Source organism: Pygocentrus nattereri, chromosome 10, assembly GCF_015220715.1.
Source record: "Pygocentrus nattereri isolate fPygNat1 chromosome 10, fPygNat1.pri, whole genome shotgun sequence".
NCBI classification, from domain to species: Eukaryota; Metazoa; Chordata; class Actinopteri; order Characiformes; family Serrasalmidae; genus Pygocentrus; species Pygocentrus nattereri.
Genome location: NC_051220.1, coordinates 29,618,926 through 29,641,435, shown reverse-complemented (window position 1 = coordinate 29,641,435; position 22,510 = coordinate 29,618,926). Strand labels below are relative to the sequence as shown.

Genomic DNA, 22,510 nt, shown 5'->3' with positions numbered 1-22,510 from the left:
AGCCTTGCTGCAACAACTCTTTCCCATACCTTCATGGTGTGGCTCATCAACTTTATACCTCTGTAGTTACTGCAGCTCTGCACATCACCCTTGTTCTTAAAAATGGGGACCAGTACACTACTTCTCTGCTCATCAGGCATCCTCTCACTCTCCAGGATTTTGTTAAACAACCTGGTTAAAAAGTCCACTGCCTTCTCTCCTAAACATCTCCATACCTCCACAGGTAAGTCATCTGGACCAACTGCCTTTCCATTCTTCATCCTTTTTAAAGCTGCCCTCACTTCCACCTTACTAATTCTCTGCACTTCCTGATCCACTATCTCTCCCCCTGTTGTCCTCCTCTCTCTCTTCCTCATTCATTAGTTCTTCAAAGTACTCCTTCCATCTACTCATCACTCTCTGTTCACTCACTAGTACATTTCCCTCTCTATCCTTTATCAGCCTGACCTGCTGTACATCCTTTCCAGCTCTATCTCTCTGTTTAGTCAAACGATACAAGTCCTTTACTCCTTCTTTACTGTCCAGCCTCTCATACAGCTCATCATAGGCCTGAGCCTTTGCCACCATTATTTTCACTATGCGACTAGGCTCACAGTACTCCTGCCTACTTCCTTCATCTCTCTGGTTCTCCCACTTTCTTAGCTGCCTTCTTCTTCTGAATACTCTCCTGGACTTCCTCATTCCACCACCAACTTTCCGTGTCTTCTTTCCTCTGACCAGACAAAACACCCAACACATTTTTGCCAGTTTCTCTCACCATCTTAGCTGTAGTTTCCCAGTCCTCAGGTAGCTCCTCAGTGCCCCCAAGGGCCTGTTGCAATTTTTCCCTGAACTGCCTGCAACCATCCTCCTCCTTCAGCTTCCACCATCTAATCTTTGGCTCTGTCTTTTCACTCTCTTCCTCTTCTTTGTTTCTAATCTCATTCTACAGACAACCACCCTATGCTGCCTTGCTACACTTTCCCCTGGTACCACTTTTATTAATATACGTATTAATATACTAATACGTATATTAAACATATTGTGCAAATTGGGCTTCATGAGCTTTTAATGCAAGTTGTGCTATAGTGAGTCAATGAGGTATCTCTAGTAAATAATTTCTTGGATGTTTCTCTTTAAGGTAGCTTTAAGGCAATCAGCCAATGAATGACATTGCGTAATCAGACTAAATGGTTGAAGGCTTTTGCCTGCAGAGGTCAGTGTAAGTCTAAACTAAATCAGAAAGCCTCCAGGACACTGACAAGCCATTTAATAACTTGAGCAGACAGGGAGGAAGACAACGAAAGGTAAAAGTCACAGGTACAATGGAAGCTATATGAATGTTATTAATAAAATAAAAGGCAGTGCTGGTGTGGTTTACCTACCTCCATTTTTCTGGTGTGATGATTTCAACTAGTTGTAAACTGTAAACACCATGATAGTGTGTGTGTGTGTGTATATATATATATATATATATATATATATATATATATATATATATATATATATTGTCTACAGAGGATGCCGCAATTTTAAAGACACTATTTATGTACAAATAAATATACACTCATAGTTTTAAAAAAAAAAAAACACGTATAATAACTTGATCAAGTTTTGTTCTTCACATTTCTAAAGTATTCATTGATGTTGGATAATTACATCTTTTAAAAAAAACTGTTTACCAGACATGAAAGGTTTAAAAAAAAAAAAAAAAAAAAAAAAAAAAAAAACGAGAAAAGAGAAAAAAAAGAGAGAGATGGACGTTGTGATAAAAGGGAGTGACAGAGACAAATAAAATGGGTGGAAGAGAGAGCACGTTGTCACAGGGAGGACTCGTACTGCAGGAGCTCGTAGAGCAGTGGTCCATCCCTGTACCTGATCCCTACAGCTGTGGGGGTGATAAACTGTAGGATGTTTATAGTCCTTCTTAGGCGCCTGTCCACAAAGTGGGCATCCCAGGCTGGGTACCGTTTGCGGGGCATGTCGATCTTGATGAGAGGCCCTTCTGTCTGGTAGCGGCCCAACGATGTGGTGGGCTCAGGGGAGCGCACCTGAAACACCGGCAGGCAGGTGTCTGCTGTAGAGTCATCTTGTTGGTCATAACCCCCTGTGAAGACCCGGGTAGGGGTTTGCTGTGATGCTCGAGGACCAGGGGTAGGGGCCATGGGCTCAGCTTCTGGGGGTAAGGGAAGGCCCCAGAGGAGCTCGGCACAGCAGGAGCTGGCCAGTACTCTCAACCTGGGACCCATGGGGTGAAGGACGCCATAATAGATACCCATGAACACCACCCCTGAGGCAAAACTTAAGTAGACTCCACAAAGCACTGGTACCGCATATGAGTCTGTAGTGACCGGGTCTCTGTATGCATACCACAGGCAGGTGAGCACCGTATTCTCAGCCAGCACCACAAAGTAATAGATCATCATGCGGTACCGGGTCCTGCCTTCCTTTACATTAAACCAGCAGAAGATGTAGACAATGCCCACCACCATGTTGAACAGCACCTCTTCCCATTTGGACATGCAGAAATCTGTGCCTCCATGTACAATCCAGAAGGCCATGGCACACCAGTGCACCACCACGAAAATGCCAAAGTAGATGTGGAAGATGGAAGCAAAGAGAGCAAAGGAGAGCACCCGTGAAGAAATAGTGAAGAGCCTCCAGAAGATGTGAATCAGTGCACCTCGATAGCTCATGCTCTTCTTGTCATCTCTGGAGTCCCTCAGGAGCTTATGATAGGAGGCTAACACCCAGGACAAGGACAGCAGCGATGATAATAAGGAGACACCTTAAAAAGATAAAGTAAAACTGAACTGAGTACTGGCAGCCACTCACCAGACTGATGATGCAAATTGTGCTATACTGTCCAAACAGACTCTGAAAACATGCTGGGCTCATGTCTAGATTTAGTTTAAGCCATGCATCTGGAGCATCACCATAGATTACCCTATCCTTTCACTAGACACCCATCATAATTTCTTTCTAAACTTACTGACAGACGATTTGATTGAGGATGTAAAGAGTAGGGATGCACTTTCAGAATTGACAGATCTTTACTATAAATACGAAATTGAGATCAGGCCAATTTGTTTTTTTATCATGGCAAATGTGTTGAAATGTTATGACTTGTGCTGTAATTGAACAATGCTGCTACACATATATCAAAGTAAAAAAAATGAAAAGATTCAACATTTAATATGCCAGTTTGCACGTTCTCCCCATGTCTGTGTGGGTTTCCTCCAGGTGCTCCGGTTTCCTCACACAGTCCAAAGACATGCAGTCAGGTCAAGTGGAGATGCTAAAGTGCCCACCGGTGTGTGTGTGTGTGTGTGTGTGTGTGTGTGTGTGTGTGTGTGTGAGTGAGTGAGTGAGTGAGAGAGAGAGAATGCATGTCTGTCTGTCTGCCCTGTGAGGGACTGGCAACCTCTCCAGGGTGTTTCCTACCTTCCGTCCAATAATCGCTGGGATAGGCTCCAGTACCACCCGCAACCCAGGAGAATACATGGATTAGATGTGTGTGCATATGTGTGTATGCCCAATACAGAGCAAATAGTGTTTACATTGCAAGTTTGGTTTATAATAATACTCAAAATGTGATAGCATGGTTTGTGTCAATTTACTTCACACAGTGCTTCAGGTTAATCAGTCATAAAATTAGTGAACAGTAAATAACTGGATTCCTTACACTGCAGTGTCTCAGCCCGGTTCTTCTGGATCATAATGCAGAGCTGTAGCACCAGTTGGGGGGCACTCTCCAAGAAGGTCTCCAGCAGCCGAAGCATGTTGACGTCAGCATACTCATACATCATAGCCCAGTAGAAACGCCGTCTGTGTTCTCTCCGACGACGGCTTTGAATGCCCAGGTACATAGTGCGGATGTACCTGTTTGAAAAAAGAACATTTACCAAACTGTGAGTGAAACATGGTAATTTCTTAACTCAGATCCTCAAACTCTGCTTTCCATTCTGCATACTTAACTCTCCGCTTTGGGAGCAGGATCATTTAGTGCCCTTGCTTACAAACTTGGGAATGCCCTTTCTCAAAATTTCCATATTTTTTGAGACTAAACTTAAAAGACATATTTGCTGACCAATTTCACACTTATCATAATAACATCATACTAATAAATAATCAAATTGTATTTATTACCCCCACATATGTCAAATATTAACTAGTCCCTGTAGATATTTCATTTTGTTTGTATTTTATATGTTGCTGTCAGTTTAATGTATTTCCTCTAGTTCTTCTATGTTCAAACTTTTATTGTATTGCATTTTATTGTATTCTATATGCTTGATATGACTGTAGTTTATTATTTGGTCTAAAATGGGACTTTGTAAATAAAATGAATTGATATTTTAAAAAAGGTATTACTACAGCATGTTCTTAGTATGAAAGCATTACAAGAACCACGCAAGCCCTCTTGTCACACTGTTCAAAAGGACAACATTTGCCTCTGAAATCCAAAGACACACATCAATCCCTTTTCATTCCAGGGACAGATATCAAGCTAACTATTTCAAGAGATTTTAAGACAATCATCCTCTACTCACCACATTCTAGCACCAGCATGTTGAAATAGCATTAATAGATTGTACTTTTAAATGAGGGCAGAGATTTCAAAGATTGCTTTACCGGGTCCAAAAGTAAAAATTGGGTCTTCTTTTGAGAGGGATGACATTCAAACCATTCACTGTCAGCTACCAAACTCTTTTGACTGAAAATGGTGATTCTGAACTTTTAAGCAGCTATTCCAAACTTTTGAATGGTATTGTACCTCTTAACCTGTTAAACTGCCAGTACCGTCAGACATCTATAACCCAGTATACAACTTAACATTTTGCCCTGTAGTCCCCTGTAGTTACTAACTAATAACAAGGCTGTAATTTTAGGGAGTTAAAAAAAATATATATACATTTTAAACAGATTCTATGATTAAAAAGGTGAGGTTGATAACTTTAGCACTCATAGTTCTCAACTGAGCTACTTCAACATTCTCTTCTTGCTACCAATGCAACTCAGCCAGGTAACCAATGCTATAGAGTGCTCCTGGCTCAGTTTGTTGTGAGTTGAAGCAAAACTAAAAAGCAGATGAACTGTGGGACCCTGAGAACCTAAGCTTTAAAGCACATAGATATCTCTCCTATAGAACGCCTGGAGCAGAGCAACTCTAGATGGACATGGAGCATGTATGTGAATTATTTATGACTGCAAAATTAGTTCAAGCTGATGGTGATGGGATTTTCCCATCTAGGCTAAGGATAGACAGACCATAAACAGCTTATGAATAAATAGAGCTGACGATGCATTCCTAATGCTTAATGACCCGTAAAGGATCCTGTTAAGAAAAGATATGCAAATGTTACCACCCGTTTTGAAAGGGCTGAAATGTGCACTAGCAAGTTTTTCACTTTAAATGCTCTCCATTTGTCTAGTGAATTTCTTCAAATACACCAAATGTCAAAAAGGAGGCCAACTGGCAGCTGCTTCAGGAGAAAGAATCTTTTCTACTGTTGATAGTTTTTATAAAATCCCTAGTGCAGAAGTGCAGTGGCTATAGGCTGTTGCTCGCTGCTCAAGAAGGTACTTAAAAATGAAAAGAAAAACCTTCAGAGGACAAAGAGATGAGCGAGATGAATGGAATATCTCAGGGCTACAGAGTGTATAACACAAATTCAAGCACAGAGCACTGTAACAGATCTGAACAATGTGAGGACAGATAAATGGAAGTCCTTTGTGAGCGACAGACATGCTCAGATGTTTGCTCTGAATCAGGCTGAGATCTGAGAACTTTATTTCCCTGACATGTTTGTTGCGGGTTCCTACCAAGGCTACATACTACAGACAACATGTAATTATAAAGCTTCATATTCCAACTGCAAAATATCTTAAAAACACTCTTGATGTGATAGTGGTTAAAGATTAGCCTGCATTACTTTGACCACGATTACTTACTTTGCAGATCATGTCTTCATTTATCCAGACATTCAGTGAACATCTGTGATTGGTCAGAACGCTCATTAAAAAAAACAATTAAACATTCATGGGCAGATGTAAATATGAGCGCAGGCACAGTATAAATTGTTGCCTGATGAGACTACAGCACATTAACACAAAACATGTGGAATCAACAGGGCATCTCACAATATGATATCACGATACTGCAATTCTGTGATACTTGATATATTGCAAGACAAATTACAGGAAAAAAGATAAATTTATACAAAACTATAGATTAATGTAAAAATGCACATTTCTCTCAAGAATAAACTAAAAAAAAGCTGTTTTCTCAACAACCAGATCAGGATGATGACAAAGAAGATAACTATGCATGTTCATTGTGTTGCCCTTGTATTTTAGTCCATGTCTTTAACAAGATAAAAGCTGAAATGGGCCCAGACCTTCGACTTGAAAGAGGATGGTGCTTGTCTGATTTCTATTTCTGAACCACAGATTTACCATATTCATCTGAATAATGAATCTGGTTCATCAAAGCCATGGATGGAGGGGGGAGTCCATTTAGAGCATTGACGGCGCATGCATGTTTCAATAAATAAATCAATATTTGGCACCAACGTATCAATAACGTACTGTAAAGGAAAGCGATACGACATATCACCGTATCAATATTTTAGCCTACAATCAACATTTGATTTACTAAGGCTGCTCAGAAGACCACAAACGGCATAGGAGCACCAACTAGCTTCGCACAAAGGCTCAGGGTTTAAAAGGCACCATAAAATAATGGAAATGCTAACAAGAGACAAAAAGGGAAAATTAGTGATGAAGAGATGGCAGTGTTAATACATGAGGTTCTTTCCTATCAAAACATTCAATAGTTGTGTAATTGTACTCCATATAAAGAAAACACAATTTGAACAATAAAACAATAACAAGGAGTCTGCATATTTCAACCACAAGAAGTTGCTAGTGTTCTCAAAATAGCCCACTCCAGAGTCCAGACTTCTACATCACTTTACTTGAGACACTAAGAACCCACTCAATATTATATGTAGTTGTTAAAACTTTGGTGCAATTGTCTGTACACTGTGTGCACAATTATTAGGCAAGTCTTATTTTTGAGATTTATTTTTTATTAATCACCAACTATAGTGCTCTCGTTTAATCCAAAATGTTAATAAACCTCAAACATGAATGTTTAAGAAAGTAAAAGTGAGGTTTTGGCTTTCTTTGGAGAATATCTATATGTGCACAATTATTGGGCAACTATTATTGTGCAGAATTATTACGCAGCTAAATGAAAAACACATTTTCCCATCTCATGTTTTTTATTTTCATCTGTTCAAGTGAGAATTATAAACAAACAACTCAAAACTTAGTAAATGAACATTTTTTTTTTTTTTTTTTTTTAATGTCAAAAGACCAATATAGCCACCCTTCTTCTCAATAACAGTGATAAGCCTTCCATTCACGGAGTCTGTCAGTTTCTTGATCTGTTGACGATCAACTTTTTGTGCAGCAGCAACCACAGCCTCCCAGCCCCTGTTCAGAGAGGTGTACAGTTTTCCTTCACTGTAAATCTCCCGTTTAAGAATTGCCCACAAGTTCTCAGTTGGGTTCAGGTCAGGTGAGAAAGGAGGCCATGTCATAAGTTTTTCATCTTTAACGCCTTTACTGGCGAGCCATGCAGAGGAGTACTTGGATGCAAGTGATGGAGCATTGTCCGGCATAAAAATCATTGTTTTTTTGAAAGATGCAGATTCTTCCTGTACCACTGCTTAAGCAAAGTGTCTTCTAAAAACTGTCAGTAGGCTTGGGAGTTGATTTTGAGCCCATCTTCAACATTAAAAGGTCCAACCAGCTCATCTTTAATAATACCAGCCCATACCAGTACCCCACCTCCACCTTGCTGGCGTCTGACTCGAAGTGGAGCTCTGTGCCCGTTACTGATCCAGCAATGGGCCCATCCATCTGGTCCGTCAAGAGTCACTCTCATTTCATCAGTCCATTAAACCTTTGAAAAATCTGTCTTCAGATATTTCTTGGACCAGTCTAGATGCTTCAGCTTGTGTGTCTTGTTCAGTGGTGGTCAGGTTTCAGTGTTCCTTACCTTGGCCATGTCTCTGAGCACTGAACATCTTGTACTTCTTGAAACTCCAGGTAGGCTGCAGTTCTAGAATATGACAGAACTGGAAGATAATGAGTTCCTGGTAGCTTCATGCTTGATTCTTCTCAAATCCTTGGCAGTTAATTTGCGTCTTTTTTTCTCTCAACACGTTTCTTGCGACCCTGTTGACTATTTCCAACAAAACATTTGATGGTTCTGTAATCACTCCCCAGTATGTTAGCAATTTCAAGAGTGCTGCATCCCTCTAGAGACCTTTGGTAATTTTTGACTTTTCAGAGTCAGTTAAATCTCTTTCTTGGCCCATTTTCCCTAAAGAAAAAAGCTGCCTAATAATTATGCACACCTTGATATAGGGTGTTGACTTCCTTAGGCCACACCCTCCCTCATTACACAGATACACATCACCTGCTATGCTTAAATCCATTAAGCATTCAAGTTTATCCAGCTTGGAGATAGAAAATATGCCTAAAATGTATAATATGGTCAAAATACTCACTTGCCTAATAATTGTGCACACAGTGTATTGTCTGTAATATATGTTTTTGCTCTTTGTACTGACACTTAAAAATAATAAACTTGTACTTCATGGCTGTTTTGACTGAAATTTAAGTAAATAAAGGGGATTGTATGGATAGGATGCACCCGTTTTGCACCTGAAAAGCTCAGTACATTTGGAGTTTGCAAACTTCTTGTATATCAGCATTATGGCTGTTGATATCATGATAGGAGACAATATATTGTGCAGTGACAGTTCCCATCAACAGAATCCTTCCTTCCGCAGCATCACCATAAAATGTGGCCCAACTCAATGAGAACACTACACCAGTGTACCAACCAGCTTGACAGTCTCCAGTCTTCATTCATGATGCTCTTATGACAAATACATAAATTTTAAATGTAAAACTATCACTCTGTTCCTTGACAACACACACACCTCACATCTCTTCCTCTGACTTTCAAATGCGAAAAAGAAGAAAAGAAGAAAGAAGCCTGTCACTGCTTCTCTGCTCTCGCCACACAAATCTCGTACTGAATACTGATTCTTGACGAAACATTGATAATATGTGGGTTTAACATTTAAAAGAAAAACAATGCTAATCAGATTTTATTAATGCAAGCCAGTCAATGTTTTACAGTGTACTAAAAGTGGAAACTGTTGCAATGCAGTCATGCTGTGATATATGAATTACATCAGTAGTGCAAGAACAATGAGAAATTTCTTTTAGATGCAGAACATGGCACAATGTGATGCAGGAAAAACAAGCATAATTGTCCCATCAGCAAAAAGGAGAGAGGAAATTAAGCACATTTCATGGCTAGGATGTTGGGCAAGAAACAGCCGTGATCAGCTGTATTTTAGAAAATACTCTGACACCCACAGGAGGTGGAAATCAGAAATCAGTAGAAAGTGGACCAAGTTATCATTGTAGATCTTTTACAGCCTTCAATCAAAACTGCCTCCTTAAGGCTCCAGCACCCATATCAAGATTGAAAACTGTCCAGTTTCTCACACTACATTAATAACATTAGTCTTTTCAATACTGATATCAGGGAAGGCTGGAAATTGCAAATTAGAATAATACAGCCTGACTAATGACACTTACTGCCTTGATAGCACTACAAGCTGAAGTGGTAAATCTGAACACAAAACACTGCCAACATAAAAACAACAAAACAAGCGAAGTACCTTCTAAGAAAGAAATAAAGACTTCTCTAAGAAAAGTAATAATAAGATAAAAGATAATTAACAGAAACAACAACCCCCCACCCATACTATAGCATTTACACTATTTAAGACCATTTCTTTCTGAGTTTATTAGAGTGAAACAGATACGTTTAAGGAAATCAATGTTGATCTTGCTTAAACTGGTCACTGATAAGGGGCATTGATAAGAAGAAAAAAGGGCTAAGCCTTTGGTAGAGAGGTCTAGGGGGGATCAAAATAAAAAAAAATGTCTTTTTCTAAATTTTTTTTAGAGTAGAAACAGGCATGAAATCGATAAAAAGAGTATCTGATTAAGTCTGACACACAGTAGCTCCGTCTCTTCATAATTTATCACAGGTCCCAATTTAATATGATTTCAGTTCTGTCCAATCACTTACAAGAGGCACAGACCAAGCAATGGTGCTGAACATTAGCATTGCTATCTATTCTCTCTGAGATAAGCTGCAAGTCCTAAACATGTTATTAAATTGCATACAGACTATAGATTGTAGAGAAAGTGATGTAGCAAAAATATAATAGCCCAATACTTCAGGAAATTTTCACAATACATGTAATATCAGGATATTTATTCCTCCAGTCTGATCAGTTGAAACTGACAAAAACAATTTTTAATGCTAAATTTAAAAATACCATCAAATCTACGAGTACAGTGATTTTTAGTGAAGTGAAAAAGTGAGGTCTTCATATACTGCACTGCACTAAAACAGGCTCTTTGTGATGAAACTTACATTTGGTATCCTGATAAGCTCAGAAAATTAACATAAATATAATACATATTATACTGTCCAGCCCAAATACACACCTGATCAGATCTGCTCCTCCCTTTTCTTTCCAGTATTTGCTTAAACAAATAAATTTTTTTGATTAAACTCAAATTTTTCAAAAACTATTTGAAATTTTTTTCAAAATTTTTGAACTGGGAATCTTTGACTTTGGCCTTCAGCAGAGTAGTTGCCTCTCAAAGACATTTTGTACATCCATCTACACACTAAGTAAAAACCGTATAAAATTGCTTATTTTGATCAAGAATGTTACCATTTCACTGACATTAACTTTCTGTTAAGAACATTCTGTGCCTACTACTGATATGACAGTTTTGAAATGCTGAAGCAACACATGAAAACAATAACAATCTATCAGTAACACAGTTTCTATCTCTTTTAATAAATGAGAAAAAAACTTGATCATTTAAACAAATACCTCACACTTATTTAGACAGACTAAAAAGTCCCCCCCGTAAAAATGGGATAGCAATAAATGTCTGTTGGGCCCTAAGGTAAATGAAATTCCATATAAATGTTTTCATAAATCACAGCTACATGATCTAACAAATTTAAGTAAATATGGTTAGAATACAGCGGGTAAATCTTTGAACCATGTTCCAATAAGAGTTCCCAATCCTTTTACTATTTTGTAAGAAATATCACAAATACAATATGTAGCAATACAATCCCAATATCATGTTTTATCCATATTATGCAGTCCTAACTCACACCTAACTTAGTCATCAAAAAGCTCTGCCAAGTTCAGCGCAGGATACATTAACAGGCACCTTTGATTAAGCTTGGCAGCAAGTTCAGTGAGTCACCCTGCTTATGAACAGCTGATGACCAATTAGCACCAACAATGTTCTTGAATTCTGACCGCCCCCACAAACCCACACATTCACAGGCAACACTCCCACTGAACATCCATCATCCCTACCTGCAGCCATGATGAAACAGACCAGCTGGCTGACTGAGGATTCAGAACCCAAACTGCATGCTGGTGTGTTTGTATGTGTATGTGTGGGTGCAACAAAAGACAAACGAAACAGGGAAGATATTTGAAGAGTAACATTACACAATGCTGTATTTCCATTTATAACAATTTTGAATAGAAACAGTTTTTGAAAAAATAAAACTGCTGACATATAGCACAAAATACATGTTTACTTCTCTAATAAAAGGTATTATTAATCAATAATACACATTGATATTTCTTGTATTTCCTATACGTGTAAAGCCCAAAATAGTCTTTATTATGTATGCCATATATGTCATTGCAGCTTCAAATCTAAAACCAGTGTTTAAACCTTTACAAGCAGAAAGTCAGAGCTTTAGCATGCCACTGTTACATTTCCAAACTATTAGAGCTTGTGCGGGAGGTTGAGAGGTACGAACTAGATATAGTTGGGCTCACCTCCACCCTCGGCTCTGGAACCAAACTCCTGGATAGGGGTTGTTCCCTCTCCTACTCAGGGGTTACACAAGGTGAGAGAAGCCGGGCAGGTGTGAGTCCCCAGCTGGCGGCCGTGCAGTTGGAGTCTGTTCCGGTGGACAAGAGGGTCACCTCAATGCGAATTAAAATCACAGAGGGGAAAACTCTGACTGTTGTGTGTGCTTATGCCCCAAACAACATGTCAGAGTATTTGGCCTTCAGGGAGCGAATGGGCGGGGTTCTGGAATGGGCCCCGCCTACAGACTCTATAGTCTTACTGGGAGTCTTCAATGCTCATGTTGGCAATGACTGGGAGACCTGGAGAGGTGTGATTAGGAAGAACAGCCTGCCCAATCTAAACCCAAATGGTAAATTTTTATTGGAGATACCGGCTAGATATAGTCGAGAGCCCTCTCTGGGTCGGGGATAAGCTCTTGCCTCAAGTGGAGGAGTTTAAGCATCTCGGGGTCTTGTTCACTAGTGATAGTACAAGGGAGCGGGAGATTGACAGGTGGATTGGTGCTGGGTCAGCAGTGATGCGGGCTCTTTACCGGTCTGTTGTGGTAAAGAAAGAGCTGAGCCACAAGGCAAAGCTCTCGGTCGATCTACGTTCCCACCCTCACCTATGGTCATGATCTTTGGATAATGACCGAAAGAATAAGATCGCGAATACAAGCGGCCGAAATGAGTTTCCTCCGCAGGGTGTCTGGACTCTCCCTTAGAGATAGGGTAAGAAGTTCGGTCATCCAGGAGGGACTCGGAGTAGAGCCGCTGCTTCTTTACATCGAGAGCAGCCAGTTGAGGTGGTTTGGGCATCTGGTTAGGATGCCTCCTGGACGCCTCCCTCGTGAGGTGTCACAGGCAAGTCCACCAGGGAGGAGACCCCGGGGAAGACCCAGGACACACTGGCATGACTATTGCCCAGCTGGCCTGGGAGTGCCTCGGAGAGCTATTGGAAGTGGCTGGGGAAAGGGAGGTCTGGGCCTCATTGCTTAAGATGCTGCCCCCGTGACACGAACCCCGGAGAAGCGGAAGATGATGGATGGATGGATGTCCCGAAGGACTCCCGACTCAGCAGATACGTACCGACAGGCAAAAAAGGTGGCAGCAACAACGGTGGCAGAAGCAAAATTCAGGGAGTAGGAGGAGTTTGGTGAAACCATAGAAAAAGACTTTCGGGCAGCCTCAAGGAGGTTCTGAACAACTGTCCGACGACTCAGGAGCGGTCGGAGTGACTTCGCCCAAGCTGTATTAGGCAGGGGTGGAGGAACTCTTACTTCAAACGAGGATACTGTCTGTCGGTGGAAGGAGCACTTTGAAGAACTCCCGTAAGGGAGTTTTCCCATCTAGCTTGTCTTTATTATTCTTGAACAGTATAAAGCCAACTATCAGTGAAAATCTATTAAGAATGCTGATGTTTGTTGAACAATGTTGGGTCATTGTGCAATGGCCTTAAAGGTAAACGTTTGGCATGTCATACCTGTGTTTGATTGTTGGAAGACTCCAGAATATTCTCTCCCCACTTTGGTTTATTTGGCTTGTCAGATCTTTTTCTGGAATATTCTAATGATAACTGCAATCATTGGAGCCTTCATATTTGTTGGTGTTTGTGTGGGTGGTGTGCTCTGGCCTTAACAGCTTGTACATGACAGCTAGATTTCACAAGAATTCAGTACACTACACTGAAAGGCCCAGATGGCAAACCCCAGGCTTGATTTTGCCAGCCTTGATTAAGACAAACAAAACTGGTCACTCTATTCCAGTTTGGAACTGCAATGCTTAGTGACATATCCGGAATATCTGGATTTTCTCATCATATCCGACCAAATAGTTATATGGGCAAAAAAGCTGACCTCAAGTCAGTACAAGATGTTTGATACATGTAATGTAAGTACTAATTGAGAGCACTTTAATAGCACAGAAAGTCATCAAATCCACTTTAATAGCAGTAAAAGTCAACCAATACCACAAAATTAAAGAGGTGAAGTATTTATAACTGGCATATAAACATTTCCGTCTTGTGTAGATCTACATTTTTGTTTGTCATAGTACAAAATGAAGAGAGAAAGTGCTCAGTGAACCTACATATAGTAGATTCCAAAGTGGGTACACAGTCAAATAAAATTAGAGGGATTCTCCTCCATTGATCTTGCACACAGTAAAAGCGACTGTGACATCTCGGATGAAAGACATGCATGACTGTGAAATCCCACAAGAGGTTCCTGAGTTTTTCCCACATAAGCTTCCTGGGGAGTACTATCAAACAGGCTCTTCTCGCTGTTTCATATCACTGAACAAACATGCGGGTAGGGGGAATGCCTGGCTGGGAAAAAACGCTTCAGCATTATGCAGACATGGGACTAAAGTGACACGCTGAAGTCTTTGATAGAATGAAGAGGTTTCACTTCTGTTTAATCATTTTATCATGAAGGAGCACATTTTTCAGAACAAGTAAAACAGAGCAACTCATCAGGCCGAATTACTGATCAGATAAGTGCTTAGCTCTGCCTCTGTATAAAATGGCAATAATTGAACAGTTCTAAGGAGAGGGTGAAATGAAATAGAAAAAAGTGGATAAGTGAAGACTTACAAGCAACTTGCCCCACGTTCCGCAGGCCACTCTGTCTCTTTGCCCTCTGCTCTGTGAATCACTGTACCCCCCTATCCCAAACCCAAGAGCTTCTCTCTAGGCGCATCAGTCCATCAGGGCAACTAAAGCAAAACAAAAAGAAAATAATGGATTCATGAAATGAGAATGGGGTGAGGGAAGAAGAACATACAGTAAAAACAAATAGTGACAAAATTATGGGATAAAACTGGCACAGAATGAAAATGGATAAAGTGAAAGCAGATGCAAAACGATAGAAAAATCAGTGAAGCCTTGGTTTTTCAGATAGTTTTTTAATGCAGCCATAAGCTGTGCAATTCTGACTTCTTAAGAGACTATTACTTACTTCACTGATCAATGTAATAATATAATTAAGATTAAATATTAAAAAACATCTATATAGCCAATAGTAGTTAAATTGAAGGAAGAAAAATACTTTAACATCCAAGTGCTATATTCTTCCAAATATAGTTATCCAAAACAGAAATGTCTGTCTATGCCATTTCTCTACAACACCACAATTTTGTTACACTAGATGTTGGAACCCTGCTGTAAAGATCTGATACTTTAATACATCAGCTAATGATGACACATGCCTCCTAAAGTTACAACTCCTCCTAAAGTTATTAGATAGAGCTCCATCACTCCAGAGAATACTGTTCATTGCTCAGTGCTGGGGGCAGGCTTTATACCCATCTAGTTAATGCTTAGCACTCTACATGGTGACCTTAGGCTCAAGTGCACCTGCTCAAGCATGTCCCATTGTATTGGAAATGCTCTTCTATGGAGATGATACAAGCTTTGCGTGCATTTTAACTTGTGTCAGCAGGTGGACCTTAATGCAGCTGAGTTCACTAATAAGAAGGGATGGCCACAAACTTTTAGACATACAGTGTATTTGTAACTGAAGACTGATGCTCGTCGTAGAGCATACTCTGAGTCTCTCTGTTACTATATTCATTACAAGCAAAATGCAAAACCTTACCAGATATTCTGTCACCAAAGTTACTTACACGTGATTGTTCATATCCATACCATTCAACCAAGTTCAAGGTTTAAAAAGGGAAAAAAATGTGAACTTTGCGAGAAACAGTCTGTCTTCAGTTTTAATTTTGGAGGCTATGCAGGTGCTTTTTGAGCATCATAGATAATGAATGTGATTACAACCTTCTGAGAGGACCTCTGCTCTCCTCTTCACTGACTGATTCTTTTTGGGCACATAGAGGTTTTGGTGCTTGTTTCTGCACGTATACAGAACATTACAAACTTTTTTAAACCCATGGGTATTTAGTATTGATGATCCCTCCACCAGTAACTGCCTTATTTGAAAAAATCTAAAAATAAGACTGATTTTAACAAAACTGCACAAATGCCTAAAACAGGGGGTCTTGGGTCCAGACCCAGAGAGCTGCAGTTAAGTATATTTTGGTGATTTCACTGCACAAACACCTGATTCAACTAAACAGTCAAATTGGCAGGTTCAGATGGAGCATTTGAGAAGGGAATTCACCAAACTGTGCTAGAGTCTGGGCCCGTATGAGCACAACTGATGATCATGAACTAAAATGACAGTGTAACAGAAACAAATGGGTTTTGTTAGCTAGAAAGCGCTCATAGAGCATATTTGTTCAGAAGCAGCATGGGCCTGAAGCCTGAGAGGACAGAACTCTCTTGCATTTGCATTCATTGCACTCAGCCATCAATATTGATTGTCCAACTGCTGTCAGAAAGTAGCAGCACTGAATCATCAACTGGTGTAACCTGAAAATGAACAGGGGCAGGAGTGCAACCTGTTTTTCTTTTCCTGGAATCCGAATCACTATGTGTGGAAACAATTTTCTTATTTCATCTTTTTGAGGTCCCTAACTGCACTGTACCCACTTATGCCTGAAGCTCCTGTCTCAGTCCAACATTATGTTGTGCTGCACAGCCCTGGTTGGCAGAGAGGTTAATAGACACAGGAGGATCAGATGACTTGCCTAACTGTGAAATAGCATATTGCTGATTGTGTTCAGTCTACATTTCAAGACTGTCTCAAGGTGATTTTATTTGTGGCCTAAAGTCAGTATAATCATATCACTGAATCAGCCTCTCACCAGTACTGGAGTCACTGGATTCTTTAGGGCAAAGAATGAATGCAGTCCTCAAACAGTGAGCCTGGGAACAGCAGCTATGAGTGGCTGATGCTGGAAGACTATAGACCAGGGACATTGATGGCTATAAAGTAAGCTCAATGTTAGAGTCAAACGTGTGTGTAGCAGCAGCTGTGCAAAGTCCCAAGGGTCTCTCACACTGCGGTTGAGTGGAGATTGTAAAAAGTGTGTGCTGGGGGAGTGTGAGGTACTAGTATGGGGGCTTGAGGTTAGAACGAGTGCTCCAAACACATAGTGGTAAATTCAGGTCAGTGTGTCAAGACCATGATCTGTGCCCAAATCAGCTTTATCTGTAGTCTCTGGTGGTGCATTGCTTTGCAATAAAAACAATACATAAGGAATTGCTTTTGGAAGGCTGACAACAATCTGCATTGTTTTTTTTTCTTTGTTACTTGTTAGCAAGGTGGTTGACAACAATACCACTTTCTTACGCAGAGGTTCCAGGCATTTTATTTCACGTACACACTGTATTGTGACCAATTTGTGGTCACAAATATGCATGCAATAGTGAGATCTTGCCGTTTTTTCCTCCAAAAGGGGCTATGCAAAAAGTATCCTATTTTATGTCTCTGGGTTCACATTAGCTTCTTCTACAGAAGGGGAAACAGAGAACCTTATGTAAAAACTATATTTTATGAAGCAATTCACAACATGGTAATGCTCAGTGCACAGTAAGAACAAGAGATACTTTGCTATAGACTTTATAAGCAGACTTTCAAGTTTATTTGTGTCTAAAATACTGACTGACAGTTGTATAATTGAAAGGTTATGTCATTGTCATTTCCAGTGCTACTAATGCTGAATTACAATAGCGTACATTTATGTGTACTTACACAGCAATCAAACAAGCACTAGTCTACTGTGAGTGAGCATTTATGTCTTTCCTTAGATGGTTGAGATTATGTAAACACTTCAAGGTGAAAAACAAAGTTCAGGGTCAGGGAGTTCCCTGACCATCACTGCTGTCGTCGCTACTTTGATGTCTTGCGATGATTGTTGACTCTGTACTATGTCCTTTGTGGGGAGCTCTATGGGCACGTCCTGGGCATTTTGAACCTAGTTCTTGTGTTCTTTGCGTTTGCTTGTTGAGAAAATATTGATCACAAGAAAATTCAGAGTTCACAGTCATGAAGATAGACTTAGTTTTATTACTGATGTATTACATATTAAATTAGGTAAATATGACTGATCCCACGGCAGGGTTTTGAAAGCTCACTGAATATGCCAACAAAATAATTAGCATTACCATGGCTTACACCATCAGTTACGTGCTAACTGCAGCGAAAGAAGAGAACATGTCCGAAACGCCTTGGTCTAGTGTTAATTTAGGCAGAAATACAAAGACTATAGATTAGAACTAACTGGCAACCATGGAAAAAAAATCTGAGATTAGCAAAGTAGATAGAGGGGGTTTTCAAGCCTACCAAATAGAGTCAAGCTGTGGAGTTTTAACACCCTAATCAAGCCTCATCATTGTTAGCTTTGCCAAAGGCAGCATATGTGTATATCCAGTGAGCCTAAGTGAGGCCAGCAGGGAGGGAACAAATGTTCTGGCCGAGTCTGTCAGCCCTGTGCTTGCCATGTGCTTGACAGGAGAACTGTGGAGCAGCAGACAGACAGGAAACCTGTCTTTTCATCCACTCTGTAGAATGTAACCACCTTACAGGTGCCATTCCTTAACTGCCCTGTGCTCCATTGTGGTCTGCAGAGCATACTGAGAGAATACACTCCAAGACATATGTTTGAAAATTTGCATCAGAGGGCTGAAAAACGCACAGGTGATCTAATCTCTTCCAGCCCAACTTTTCAATCCTAAGTGCTCAGCCCTGAATCTATATATGTGCGTCACTGAGAATTTAGCTCCTCACTCCATAGTACAATGTCAGTTGTAAAACCATCACTTGTTAGGATTGGCCAATCTCCGCTAATCTAATCTGAGTTTCTGAAAAGCATGATGATGTAAAGAACACAGTAAGTTTGCTTATTAGAAGGTTTAATAAACTGCATTTACTGCCCAGATAGCAAGTGCATATCAGTCCACTGGCTTGATAAGGTCGGCACCCCACTGACTGCTGGTTCACTCTCAGACCACCCTGATTACAGTCCTATATACAAGATCTAACTTGTTTTTTAATCCCCTTAAACAGACTATAAATGCACAGAGACTTTTATTTATAAAATAAATGTGGACAAATATTACTAACAACTTTGAGAAAAAAAATGACTAGTCCTAATATAAAATTATTTTTATAGAAGCTGATCTTGCTGACACTGTGCTGGACTAAAATGATCTAAACTAATTTACAAAATAAAACTAACGAAACAAAAGGAGGGAAAATAAGTAAACTGGACTGTGAATGGGAAATGAGTGAGGATAAGTGGAATTTTGTCTAAAACTCTGCTTAAGCACCGGTGGGCCGCCCAGAAAACACTGAGCAAAACGCTAGTGGACCATGTGGATTTTTACATTTGTAGTAGCATATTTTTAAGCTTTAATATTTGTAGTAGCATACTTTTAAGCATTAATATCAGAAGGCAATAACTCACGCTTAGCGTTAAAGCGTTATGACATTCGCATGGCAGGGCAGACGAAGAACAGACAGTATGTGACAAACATGCAGAGATGTACGCAACAACAGGAAACCGGCCAAGGCCAAAAACTGAAGTAGGTCTGCGCTTAACCGTTAGAACATGAGGTTTTCGCATCCATATATGGTAAACCATATGTCCATTGCACCCACTAAACAGGAACATGTACACATTTAGGTTTAGCCTATACGCACACACATTCAGCTTCAGGGTATAAAAGGAGTCAGAACACATTGGGAGGTCAGAGCTTACTTGGGAGATACATGATGCATGTTCTCTGTTTGTAACCTCTCCAGAATTCTGTAATAAAACTTTGTTTCACTTCAGTCTGATCTACTCGTCTCATTTTTATTGCATCAACGAACACGCAGGACTGGTTTCGTCCACAACCACCAGCTTTGCCATCAGCAGGCCAACAGCGGTCCACTATCCTCTTGCATCTGGGTGAGGAGGCCATGTTTTGTACAGAACTGTTTCTTAGTGATTTACTCTTGGATACTCAATTGAATGACACTAGTAAGTCAGGATGGTTTCTTTAAGGTAAGATAATATAATTAGAAAAATATGTAAGTATCTCATTCTCAACTAAATACTATCATTTGGATTGCTGATTGCTGCATAAACCTTCTTAAGATCCTAAAGGAATACAGAGCTCTATACATATCATGACAGGCCCCAATGTCCAACATTAATTTATAATGCTGCTCATATAAAATGCTTCTGACCTTGAATAAGCTTAAGAAACTTAATTTTGAAGGTTGTGATGAAGAAACTGAAGCCCATCTAGATCGTATTCTGCTCATTAAAGGACCTTCCACACACTGAACAGAGAGAAACAAAGCTGCTCTGCTTTCACCAGTGACTCAACCTCCCCCTCCACCTCGTGTAGAGGTCATTTAAGTAAATTTATTTCCAGCTCCATCGATTCCACCCACAGAAGGCTACTGTGAAGCATTTCCCCCACCTGACACAACTGGCAGGCGTCGACTATGATGGGTCCAACAACAAAATGTCCGAAAAACAACAGAACACATCGTTCCCCGTTTGCACATTTTACATTAGCGCCTTCTTCCATAGCCTCAAGCTAATAGGAGAGATGTGAGGAGATATTGTAACCAGTGGTCAAAATGAATGGAATATTGTTTCAGAGCTAAGGCGTCCCCAAGCCCACCGCAGAAACGGTCACGGCGAAATCCAGATGCTAAACGTGTGCAGCTGATATAGGGAGCCATGCAGGACGAGTCCATGCAGCAAACGCGCCAAGAACAAACACGACGACCTTTGCTATGTTCAGCTTAGTGAGGGAACTGGAGCAGGCACCGCGGCTTTAAACAAGGAAGTTCAAGTGGGAATTCCTAAATGTATTGTCTGTACATTGAGGCAAAATAGGTTTGTGGGAATCTTGGAATTCAGTGATTCAGAATAAATCTCGTTTGGTCTCAGCACTTCCCAGTTAGCTCAGTGCTTCAGACAGAGCTGCCTATTGTACAGGCACAAGTTTAGGCGAGCACGCCTATAGGCTAAACCTTGAGGTCAGGATAAGGGCGCTTTCAGCTCGTGTCTGGCAGTGCAGGATGAAGCCTGAAGGGAAGAGGGGGATTATGGCAGGTGTTGGTGATGTTGGTGAGTATGCTGGTGAGGGAGAGAAAGAGAGAGAGGGGGAGAGAGAGCACTGTCACCAGCCTTCCCTAGGAAGCTGAAGCCTGAGGCGCCAGAATGTAACTGCTGCACCACTTAAGGTGGAACGGGGAAAGAAGAAGGTGGTGAATGGGAAGCTGACTTCAGCCTCGCGCCTTACCTCCACACTTGCCCCAGCTGAAGAACATGCACGGCTGCGTGCCAGACCCACACGGCGATGTGGCAACAGCGGTCCCGGCCGTTCACCCCCGCTCTCCGACTGAGCCCCTCCACTGCCCCGAGCCCGCCGCCCGTGTAGTCCTGCACGAACCACCTGAAGCTGAGGATCTGCACGAGCACGGAGGGCACGAGCACGAAGAAGAGCGTGAGCCCGCACCACAGGTAGTCCCTCCGCGTGTAGTAGTCGACGGCCAGCCACACGTCCGTGCCCACGTCGCCGAAGAAGACCAGCATCGCCAGCACGATCCACAGGCAGTCCAGCCACAGGCGCTCCTCCCCGGGCCGCGGGCGCGCGCCTCTCCTCCTCCCGCGCGCCGAGAGGCACGCGCTCCGGCAACCCCAATAGCACGACGAGGAGTTGCAGCAGTGGCACATGTGGATGGCCGCGCTGTCCGCGGGCTCCTCGTCCTCTCCGGCCCCCGCCGCATCGTCCTGTTCGCGCAGCTGGGCGAAACCGGCGACGACCCCCACGCCATCGGATTTCGCTGCCATCTTGCGCTCTCAAACGCTTCGTCCCCCCCCCCCTTTCCGGGGGTCGATGACGTCACTTCCCAAATACCTGGACTTTACACCCCCCCCCAACATACACTGAAGGGGAGTTATGAATAAGCCGGCTGCCTTACCAATTCATAAATATGAGCATCAGCTGTCCAATCGAGGAGAGCGCATGCACGCTTAGTGGTGATGCTTGCGTAGCGCATGCTGGTGCAGGTGGTCACCTCGGCTAAACAAGGCTTAGATTTAAAAAATGATCAAGGTTTAGGATAAATAGTTATAGCCTAGCAGTGTTAACTGTCATTGGTCTTCATTGAGATACTTTGGTTCCATAAGGTCCCTCATCTGGAGCACTGGGATACCTATACCTGGATATGTGCTGATATGCCGAGTTTTTCTCCATAAAGACACCCCGTAGTAGTCTGAGGGCTGGCCAGCGTTTGAGGGGAATACCGTCTGCCTGGTCCACAAATGACAACCGCTCAGTTCAGTCACTCCAGGTATAGATGTTGTGCCATAGAAAAACACTAATCTCCTAATTATTGAGTTCAGGTGTTTCAGTCACACCCGTTGCTAACTGGTGGATAAAATTAAGTACATACCCTTGCAATCACAATAGACAAACACTGGCAGTAGATTTTAAATGTGGCACCGCCATAGGATACCAGGAGAACATTACCTGCCTGACTGCATTGTGCCAATTGTAAAGTTTGGCGGAGGAGGGACAATGCTATAGGGTTGTTTTTCATGGGTTGGCCTAGGCCCATTAGTTCCGGTGAAGGGCAATTTTAATTCTTCAGCAAACCAAGACATTT

The 22,510-nt window shown here is 41.4% G+C and overlaps 1 protein-coding gene across 1 annotated transcript; it reads right to left on the bottom strand.

Moving 5' to 3' along the window:
- Window positions 1–1,716: 1,716 nt before the first annotated feature.
- On the bottom strand, window positions 1,717–22,189 carry LOC108441721 (XK-related protein 6). Its single transcript, XM_017721404.2, has 3 exons — window positions 21,142–22,189; window positions 3,665–3,861; window positions 1,717–2,767 (listed from the first exon to the last, which is right to left on the bottom strand). Exons 1-3 carry the CDS (start codon window positions 21,690–21,692, stop codon window positions 1,800–1,802), a joined length of 1,716 nt encoding a protein of 571 aa, XP_017576893.1. The 5' UTR covers window positions 21,693–22,189; the 3' UTR covers window positions 1,717–1,799.
- Between the last annotated feature and the right edge of the window lie 321 nt (window positions 22,190–22,510).